This window comes from Melozone crissalis, unplaced genomic scaffold (assembly GCF_028551555.1).
Source record: "Melozone crissalis strain CALT ecotype California unplaced genomic scaffold, PUWL_Pcris_2 ptg000005l_1, whole genome shotgun sequence".
Classification (NCBI taxonomy): domain Eukaryota; kingdom Metazoa; phylum Chordata; class Aves; order Passeriformes; family Passerellidae; genus Melozone; species Melozone crissalis.
Genome location: NW_026535783.1, coordinates 50,124,924 through 50,135,450, shown reverse-complemented (window position 1 = coordinate 50,135,450; position 10,527 = coordinate 50,124,924). Strand labels below are relative to the sequence as shown.

The window sequence follows — 10,527 nt, the reverse complement described above, 5'->3', positions numbered from 1 at the left end:
GAAGTTAACTGCAGGGATGCTGAATAATCAAGACACTTGACTTTGGATGCATGACTGTGAGATTAAGAGCCACAATTTAGAGTGAAAGATTTCAGGAATGTAGCTGGATCAATTAGGTTTCATCATTAATTGAGCCCTGGTGGGGAGGAGGAACAGTTTACTCTTGTAACTGGCAGGTGCCACTCCCAGAAAACATACCAATCAGACCTTGCTCTCAAAGCTGGGGCACAGCTCTGGTCCTCTACCGTACTTGTGCTTCCCAGAGTTCTTCAAGGCCTTTCCTGGAAAGGCCTGGAAAAAATAAATCTATATTTTTGTATCCTTGCCTTCACGGGTCAGCAGGACACCTGACCAAAAATCTGAAAGAGGGAAGGTACCAGTAAGTGTACTTCTGAAACCGATTCTGTGTGGAGGGAAAACCAACCTAGAGAAACCAAAGTTTTGCTCATAATAGTTCATGGTTTTTCAGCAACATGTATTCAAAATTTTCATTTCCAGAAAACTGCACAAGACTTAGGAAGTTTAATCAGTATGTTAAAAGACCTCTTCAGAAAAAATACAATATAAGAACTCTTTGCCAACTCTTTGAATGTATTTATTTATGTTTGGATTTGTGTAAGGAAGACTCATGCTATAAATTTTCATTAAAAACATGTAATTAGAAATAAATAGTACATTTATAGTCATAAGTAAAACAGTAGTTTTTATGCACACGAATGTTTGGCTTCCTCTTACAAAACAGGAATTGTATTTCACCACACTTTTTTGTTTATTTGTTTATACTTGATATAAAAGGATAAAGCTGCTGCATGAAGTTTATATTTATTGTGGGTTTAATATATCCCCATACTAGTTTTTTTGTCTATTTTCCTAATAATATTGATACAGGAAAAATATCCCTCTATTCTTGCTATTGATTTTCGATATGGTAAATGAGCTTAAACATTGCAGAAAGAACATAATGATAATAACAAAGATTAATACATTTGTTGCTTTCTCCTGCTTGCTGATGGGAATGACTGATTTGTATGAGAAAAGAATTATGCTTACAGAAAGGCTTGACACCACCAGCTACCTAAAGGAAAAAAATACGTTATTATAGAACTTTATTTTCATTAGCTATGTGAAGATGCATGTCCTGGTTTCTCAGATACTAGGAAAGCAGAATTCCTCAATGCTGTTCTCCTTTCTTGTTTCAGTTTCCTGCAGATCCAGCTGATGATACTCAAATGTCACACGGTTGATGTGTTTGCCGCTGGAGACCATCCGCAGCACAGTGTTGTCACAGCCAATCTTCATTTGGGCTGTTTAGGGAAAAGAGATATAAAGGGGCTATAAAGACGCATTTATATGAGAGAAAGTGAGGGACAAGAGATATATAATGATGGGAATTATGAAGCACCAATACATGCAGTTTTGGAAATAAAGCAAATTCATGTGTCATGATGACCTGCTGGTGATGGTATTGCTGATTAACTTTTGTGTTTGTGAGTTTTGCTTTACAATGCTTGGGTATTTAATCAAGTATCCTTCCCTCCTCCAAAGGCTACTCCATATCTGTGTGCTGCTGTTAGATACCATGAGTGATGGGTAAGGGTAATGGCACTCTGTCCTGGAGTTAGCCAAAATTAGCAACATCAAAATGTTTCCCATTAGAAGGATGAGTGGATTTGTGTGCAAGGACATTCTTCACAGGAAGAAGGGCATTTGAGAGTCCCATCAAGACAAACTCAAATGGTAGTGCCCAGCACGTGGTCCTTCCACTCTGAGGGAAATTGAGTGTCACTAACTGCTGCTTTAGGCAAGCCATTTGAGTGGAGGCTTGGCAAAGCCTTTTCATTTGGGGAGCTTGGGGAAACTTCCTCACTTGAGATCGGGAGCTGCTGAGATGGATTTCCACTTCCTTCACACCACCAGGAAAACACATTTTAATCTCATTCCGGTGCTCAGGATTATCATTCAACAGCAGTGCTTACCAGTTAAATCTTTGAAAAGTGCCTGGACTGTTCAGTTGTAGTGTGATGAAAGGCAAGGGAGACCGCAAGGGCCAGGCACGTTCCTGCCCTGCAACTCTGTGGAAATGCTGCTTCTCCAGTGCCCTGTCGGTACTGCTGAGATATGGCAGGTGTGCCACAGGGGTTAGTCTGTCATATCACGGCCACACTTTGCAGTCTGCTGTTGAATATCAGGGAAACTGGAAGTTCTTATTTTTATGGGGAGAAAGAAGGCACTGGACCAGCATGATAATGAAACAGGTTCAGAGCTCCAGCAAGTTCAAAGTATAGAATGGGAGCTCTGAGGCTTTTGGGGTGTGTGTTACACCAGCAGCAGAAAAGCTCTTAACTGAAAATGTAACAATCTGTCTTCATTTGTTGTGAATTTCCAGACCTTTTTATGTGCTGACATTCTAATATTTATTTTTGTCATTGGACAAGAATTTTTAAAATATGTCTAATTCAGCCTTGTCATAATGATTACTAAAGGGGCAAATGAAGGTGGTCATGAGTGTGCTGTAACACATAGCCAAACCACAGGCTTCAGCTCTCACGTTCTGCTAAATGTGAAATTCACCCTCTAGCAGGAAGTGCAGATGTGTGGGGGGATCTCTGCATGTCTTATTATGGTTAATTATTTTATTATGTGGAGGTAATTGGAAGAAGTTCTTACCAGACCCATGAAAGGAATGGCAGAGGTCAGCTAGTGGAAACATCTTGGATGGGTCTAAGCCAGCTCCTCCAAGAAGCTCTACAAAATCTCCCACTCCTGCACAGCTTGCAGATGGTTTCTTAAAAAGGCAGAGGCCAAAAGTTATTTACCATTCATCTTCAAAATGTAGCAGTTCTGCAGACATTATTGGAACTAACAATAGGTTTTAGAAATCTCCTGGGCTTAAAGCTGTGTGAAATCAGTTTCTCATCCTGAGCAGTACTACCTTGATTTTATATTAGTAAGTTGATTTTCTTAAGGCATTCCAAAGAAAGACCTAAGTAGACTCTGAAAATTACTGGCAAGTAGAAAAGGCGTTGATTCAACTGTTTTTAATGCAGATAGGCAATCTGGTTCTGGGTGCTTAAACACATAATCAAATTAATGCAGGCACGGGCTGTATGTATACCTATATTCAGCTGGCAGGCAGGAACTTCAGTTCCACTATACCATACTCACTCCTAAAAAAATGCTAAAATGCACCATTGTGGCAAAGTTCAATTAAGGTAGAAATTAACAAAAAGAGTATTTTTTTCTGAGAGCAATGGCTTACTGTATATTAAACCCACAATTTTCCTGAAATTAATGCTGTTTGCCAAAAATCTTTTGCATAGACACCTTGAGTACCTTTGGGCTGTCACCCCTATGCTGCTATTTAAGTGCCTGGTTTCTTTACCTTCCTTTGCTGTTGTCCTTTTCTGCTCACCACTGAATAAGTCAACTAATTCACTTGCTCATCTCTCAAAACCTAGCTTGTTCAGACACTGGCAATCTCCTTGAAGAGCTCAGGCTGTCAGACTCACTGCCAGGAAAAAAAAAATTTCCTTGCTCTATTCTTCTGAATATTTTGTAATTGACACCTTCTTAGAGCACCCAGGCACAGGTATCACCAATAGCTCCTGTCTTCTTCTGTTGGTTTGTCATCAAACACCAAATACCCCAGATCAGAGCAGAGAATGCTCAGCATATGGAGCAGGCAATCAGTTGTGAACACATTTGTACTTTGTCTGTGATAATACCTTGATGCCTAGTGACTCCATTCTCTCTTCAGAGCATTTGCTGCTTTCATCAAGTTAAAGACAGATAGCTCTTGGAGAGAGCGCTCCTTTCCTTATAATGAAATCCTTATCCTTTGCTATGGCAAGCAATCATTACATTCATTAATGGTGCTTTGCATGATCTGGCTGCCATTGCAACATTACAGAGACAATAGTGACAGAGACAGTCCCAGCTCACCTCTCTGGGAGAAACCAGAGCCCTCGTCGTGCACACAAGAGGTCCAGAACACCCATGCCTTGGCAGCCAGCATCACAGCCTATCCCTGCTTCACCCCTTCCTGCTTCTGTGCCCACAAAAATTGCACATGCTAATATTTTCTTAGGAAATAAAGTTCTCACCTTTAAAAAGAGACCATTTAAATGTCCCAGGATAAGATCAGATATTTTTATTACCACTGGGTAGATTATGGAGAAGCTGCAGTTTCTGTGCTGGTGAGGAATGACCATGGTAAACCTTCCTGAGGGGGTCTGAGAGATGACATTGCAAGCTGGGACATGGGAAAAGGTACAAGAGTTACTTGTCCGGTCATCATTGCATGTAGCAAAACTACATCATTACACTACCAAAAAAGCAGAGATATAGTTTAATTACTATGAGTTACAACCAAAGGCTGAAAAAAATTTTGTGGTATTTTCTGAGGTTCTTGCATAGCATTTGTTCCTTAAAAACTCCATCCCCCTTTTTTTACTATATAGCATGAGGTCTGACAGAGCCTGAGGGTGAAGCAGTCATTAGAAGAGCTCACACCTGAAATCTGAACATCAGGGGCCCATGCTGTCAAGGGCTCATACAGTTTGTCAGTTTCAAGGAGGCTAAACAGGGGTGGAGGGAGGAATTGTATTTAGTTTTGACAGCTTATTGCCTGATATTGCCAGCGACTCCCTAAATTCTATTCTGCTCCTCTGAACTGGAGTTCCTTAGGCTGCAAAATATCTCATTGAAATGGGAGCATGATTTTAAGTTCAAACTTAAGAGTTCATGTAAAGGAGTAATTTCTACGTGAGCAACCCGAGGGATCCTTGGCATAGCTCTGGAGTCCTGTAGTTGCTGCAGCAGGACAGTGACACCAGCCACCTCCAGCAGCTGAATACAATAATCACATCTGTGGGCATGAAGCCACACCAGAGTGGGGACCTAGCTTGCGGGCCCAAGTCTGAATAACTTGGAGTGAAGATGTAGCAGACATACTGTCACTGCTTTTCGGTTTTGGGGGGGGCTTTTTTTTTTTCTTTTTGTGTTTTTATTTGGGTTTTTTTCCCCTTTTTCTTGTTTTTGGGGAGTTCTGTTTGTTGTTTGGGTGGGGGTTTTTTGTTTGTTTGATTTTTGGTTTTTGTTTTGTTTGTTCTGCTTTTGTTTTGTTTGGTTACTTCGAGTAATTAGGAGATAAATCAGACTGGCCTGAACAATAATTGTTAAATGTTCTGTCCTCTTTGGAAAACATAATTCAAGTGAGGAACAGGTTACCCAGTCAAGTTGTGGGTGCGCCACTGCTGGAAAAGTTCACAACCAGATTGGATGAGGCCCTGGAAAACCTGGTCTAGCATGTGGCATTCCTGGCCATGGTGAGGGGGGTTGAAACAAGATGATCTTTATGATCTCTTTCAACCCAAGCTATTCTATGATTCTGTGACAATTTGTGCCTTGCCAGCTCAGAGGCTTAGGCAAAGAACTTGCAGGTAGATCTCTGTGATCATATATCTCTCATAGCTACCATATAACCATTCAATACACTGATTTTACTGTTGACCTTTCTCAAATATTTTTTCCTCATTGTTTATCCAGATCTAGAAAATGCTGAGATTGAAGTTACTCGATTAATACTATTTGTTCTAGTTAAAGGTGTTGGAACATGCCAATATTAGATTGGGAGGGATCTTATTTGAAAGAAAGAGCCTTATGGTCTTGCATATTGAAGCCTGTGTGACCTCTTAAGCTCCTTTGTTTCTTTGGGACACACACACTGAGGCCGAGCCAAGCCTGCAGGCATGCAGGTGCACATGGCTTCACCGCAGCCGTGAGAAAACTCAGGGCAAAGCAACAGGTTCTCTTGGCTTCCTGCCCCAAATTCAAGCCCCCTTGGCGGAATGAAATGCAGACTTACGGAAGAGGTTGCTGCTTTTCTTGACTGTGACAGTAAATCCATTGCCTGGTAGCTGAATCCTGAAGAAGATCATTGCCACATTCTGTGACGATCTGATGGTCCTCTGAATATTCCCACTTTCACAGAAGTCTACGTATCTTTGAGAAGTGGTGAGAGGATGGTCCAAGGAACTGGGAAATTTCTCTCCCTTGAGTATCCATCCATCAAACACCTACAGAGGTCCAATAATATAAAACTAGGTTTTGTTTAATACTCCGTTAGCAGAGAGCAGAAACATGAAGTATAACAGACACTCTTTTCTTTTGACACCAAATAACCTGTTCAAAGCCACAAACTGAAAACAAAAATTGGCTGTATTTATTGATTTCCTAATATTTGACTGATTATTCATGCTTCAATGGATGTTTAGGAAAGGGATACATGTAACTTTTGTTTTTATCTCCCTCAGGTGAAAGCTTTTGTTACCTACTTCTTTTTTTTTTCACATTCTTTTTTTTTCCTTGCAATTGCATTGTTACTATGAGGAGTTTTTGACCAGCTTGATTTAGATGCTTTACAGCTTGTCATTAATAGTCCCAGTGGTCATGCAGAGATACTGGAATACAGAAACCTTTAGGGAGGAATTATTGTCAGAGGTATTGCTCTCACTTGTGTCAGCTATTTTACCTCATCCTAACCACTAGAAAACAAAACAAATCCTGCATTATTTGTTTGAACCTTAAGCATCAACTTCTACAAATCTTTCCTTCATAACAAAAAAGCAACAATTTTCCCTCACCATCTTCAGATCAGAAGCAGAAATACGTGTTAGTTCTAGCATAGATATGCAGCTGCCTGCCTTGCTGCTTCAATTCCCTCCTAGCTGCTCTCACATGGCAATTCCTTGAACACTTCAGTCAATATTCCCAAAATTCAAGGACCAGGTTCAGCTGTCACTTCAGTCAGTAATTCTGATGTGAGACTTCCTGATGAAAAAAACATCAGGATCTGTCTCTGGATTTGCCAGAACTGTAAGTTTCTGGAGTAATGGGATGCAGGTGCTCAAATTACATGAGAGAAAAGCTGCCTCTATATATAGAGAGAGAGCGCAATATAATAGAGAAGTTTGGGACACCATTACCAAAGAAAGGAAAGCTCAATAAAACATAAAAGATATCTTGGCATTTTTCTAGCCTCCATGAGTGACCATGAGTGCAGGTACAAAAGCCTTAGCCCCGCAACAGACTGAAATCAGCCTCCCCGCAGACACGTGGGGAGAGGTCTCAGCCAAGATATGGAATGGAAGGACAGAATTCTGAGCAGGAGACAAGGAAAGGGCTGAAGGGCAGCTTTCCTCCTTCACCCTGTTCCTGGACCTCAGCTTGCCACTAGATGCGGTCTGTTCTGTGCCTTGCCAGTTCAGCACAAAGGGAAAAGCGCAAGGCGAAGGGAGCCAGGGACCATCGAGCCTCCCCTTCTGTCCTTGACAGAGTTCAGATCTTGGTGAAAGCTCCTGCCTGCCAGAGAAATGTGCTGGTAAAGTTTTTTAACTCTGGAATATAAACGGTTCTGAGTCATGAGCCTCTTTCTGTTCAGAGCCGATATCCTGAAAAGTTCTAGCAGTGAATTTTTAAAGAAAACCTGCAATGATCCACTCACTATTTATCTGATGTTAAATGACCTGAGAGCAGAGGTCCCAGAGCAGTAACAACGATCCAGAAATCTGTATCATTATCTGCCGGGCTCATCTGATTCACAGTGCAACGAGTAAATCCTACTGCCCAAGTTTTCAGCTGTCCACCTGGGTATGGACACTCCATAGAGCTCAGAAGAGCCAGTACTGTAGGCTGGAGAGGGATCCTCATCCTGCTTCTGGCTTTGCTGTAGAGGAGTGGTGATGGGGGGGACACAGAGTGCCTCAGGGAGGGGAAAGAGCCATCCCAGGGGAGGTTGCTTTGCCTGTTTTTTACACACAAACACACACAAGACACAGATGTGAACATGCGCTCGCCTGCCCCTTGCACACACAGCAAACACCTCACAAGCCAGAGCAGAGCAGAGACTTGCAGCTTCTTACCTTCAGGAAGTCCCCGCCTTGGCAGTCGATGTTTACAAAGTCGTAGTGAATTGTGATGAGCTCCTCGGGCTCCCCGATGAAGAAGGTTGCGCAGTGCAGCTGTGGCTGGTCTGCGGTGAAGGTGAACTGCCCCTCTATACTCAGCATGTCAATGCACCCTGGAGAAGCAGGGACAAAGGGCTGCTGCCTCTGCCTGCTCTGGAGGAAGACTCCGTGCCAGCTCCCACTGTGCAGGGAAGGAGGGGGACAGGAGAGACCCCCCCCGCACTGGGATCCGGCTGGCAGTGAGGACAGGGAGAGCCAGCTGAAGCAATTAGGAGCCTGCTGAGCATCAGAGGACTGGCAGGTGTGAGCACAAACGTGTGGCGGGGGGAATGAGGGGGGATGGTGTGTCAGTGCATCTCTGAGCAGAAAACTCTGTGTGTACATGTGCACAAGTGTACAAACACTCTATTCTTTCAGATTTCTCTCCAGTCACAGCTGCTACACCTGCCCCACCCCTTGGCAATGTGATCCTGCCTAGGGACACGGGTGGGAAATCCCCATCTGACTCCAGTTATTTGGGACCATTAACTACGAACCCCAACCCTCTGCCTTAAACCACAGGTTTCTGCATGTTTAATGCTTTGTCCTTCTTCTCCCTAGTCTTGCAAAAAGCTCCTGCAGCTCTGTTACTCCCAATTAGCCCCTTTCCTTCCCCGAGGTACCCACAGGATTCTCTACCTGTCAGTAGTCCCTACCAGAGCCCCAAAGAAACTCACGGAGCGACCGCCGGTAGATCTGTCCTGCTGACAGCTCTCGCTTCAGATCCTCACTGAGTAGTAGGAAGGGGTCATCTTCACCAGCATCCCTCACCTGGTTAAACATGGAGGGCAAAAAGAGTCTGGGGCAAGGTGAAATGCAGCTCTCTCCCTGCACCTCTCAAGAACAGGCACAGTATATTATGTCCCCCCTCAAGAAACAGCGCAGCTCCAGAAGAGCTCAGGCTGAAAGCTGCCAACCTGCAGTAGAGGGGGAATAAACTTGGGATCTAAGAGCTGAGCCCAGCAGCTAAGTGCATTGAGAGTTTCTTAAATCCTCAGCAAAATTGCTGAGCATAAATTAATAGAGGGGTAGTAGAGAATACATGGGACTGTTGCATTAATGTTACCCAGTCGTAAGTTTAATGCAGGAGAAGTAGGAATAGGAAAGGAAGAGGGAATAAAGCACAATGCTTGAGAGGTGAGAGCACAAGTTAGAAGAGAGCAGCTAAAAGCACAGTGAGATGTTTAATCACTAGCCCTATTGCTCACCTCCAGGTATCTGGTTTCTCCTTTGGAAGCTGCCAGGAAGATGAGAACGAGGTGGCATTGAAACTGGAAAGCAGACGGCATGCTGACACCTCCTCTGGCGGCCGTCCCCCGTGGCCAGGTTTCTCCGGGTCTGTGCCGGTATGCAGAAGCCGCTGGGGTGTCTTGGAGCGACTCTTTTTATAGAGCTGTTGGGAGGGGAGGCACTTGGTCCCCGTACTGATAGGGTAACCCATGGTAACTGAATTCCTCTCGCAGTGACACAGTACGTGGGCATGACAAGGGTCCAAATTACAGCCACAAATTTTCAAGACGGTTGAATTCCCCTCTCTGGCAGATGTCTTTCCTCCTAATCTGTCTGGTGGAATAGCTGAAAACCTCTGGGAGAGAGAGCCCATCCCTGTGCATATATACAGGGCACTCATACACTGTGTTTGTTTCCAGTTATTCCAAAGCAAGCAATAAGGAGCATCCCTGCCTCCTCCTGGGGCAGTCCCGGGGTATTTCAGACCTGCAGGGCTTTCTGCCTACCTTGTGCTGCTCTGTGACATGCAGCTCTCTGCAGCGCCTGTGCCTGTGCCAGGTGCTTCCTGCTGGCCAGGCCTGGGTGGGCACCCCTGTGTCCCAGGCAGGTTTGCAGCCTGTGCCTGCATCCCTCCAGGGCTCTGCAGCAAGCACACAGGCAAAACCAGACAGCTCTTCCCACTGAAAACAGCTCTCATACAGAAATTATGAAAACTTGGGCTTCCCAAGGGCTTATTCATTACAAAACTCCTGATACCGCTTCAGCCTTGATCCCCAAGTGAAACCTGAGAAGACTTTTAAAAGTTGAGCCTGTGAGTGAAAATTCATAACTCTGCAGAATACTAAAAATCTGGAACTCAGCAGAGGTATTAGATATAGGGTATATATCTGAAATCCATTTAAGTTCCTTGGGAATTACAAGTTTTGTTGGAAAAATGAAGGATTCAGTCCCAGTCTGCATTAGAGGATGGCTGGAACATTAATCAGGACGGTGAGAGGTGCCTTGGAGACCATGAAGACCAGAAGGGGCTGCAGAGGAGCCCAGCCTTACTTTTTTCCTTTTTTTTCTTTTTTTTTTGCTCACTCTCTAAAGAGATTGATAAGGTTAAAATTATAGTTTGACCCCTCTAATTCCAAATTCTGGCTGCAGGGTCCCAGTTTGCCCTGCCAGTCCACAACCTATACCTCAGACACTGAGTGTTGAGGAATATTCAGTGCAGGGAGCTGGGTGTGCAGCTGCAGTGAGAGCTGCAGATGGAGGTCTGGGGGGCAGGAGTCTGAGCCCAAAGAAA

General features: G+C 43.9%; 1 protein-coding gene across 1 annotated transcript; it reads right to left on the bottom strand.

The window, feature by feature from the left end:
• Positions 1-571: 571 nt before the first annotated feature.
• On the bottom strand, positions 572-9,370 carry CRHBP (corticotropin releasing hormone binding protein). The gene is made up of 7 exons (XM_054285287.1): positions 9,215-9,370; positions 8,684-8,777; positions 7,923-8,080; positions 5,867-6,077; positions 4,104-4,252; positions 2,668-2,785; positions 572-1,304 (listed from the first exon to the last, which is right to left on the bottom strand). The coding sequence occupies exons 1-7, from the start codon at positions 9,293-9,295 to the stop codon at positions 1,147-1,149; spliced, it is 969 nt and encodes a 322-aa protein (XP_054141262.1). The 5' UTR covers positions 9,296-9,370; the 3' UTR covers positions 572-1,146.
• Between the last annotated feature and the right edge of the window lie 1,157 nt (positions 9,371-10,527).

Excerpts from the sequence above, each read along its gene's own strand:
- CRHBP (XM_054285287.1), bottom strand. The coding sequence starts at position 9,295 with ATGCCGTCTGCTTTCCAGTTTCAATGCCACCTCGTTCTCATCTTCCTG. Across the intron at positions 8,778-9,214 it reads GAGAAACCAGATACCTGGAG|GTGAGGGATGCTGGTGAAGA; the intron begins GTGAGCAATAGG and ends ATGTTTAACCAG. Across the intron at positions 1,305-2,667 it reads CCATTCCTTTCATGGGTCTG|CCCAAATGAAGATTGGCTGT; the intron begins GTAAGAACTTCT and ends TTCCCTAAACAG.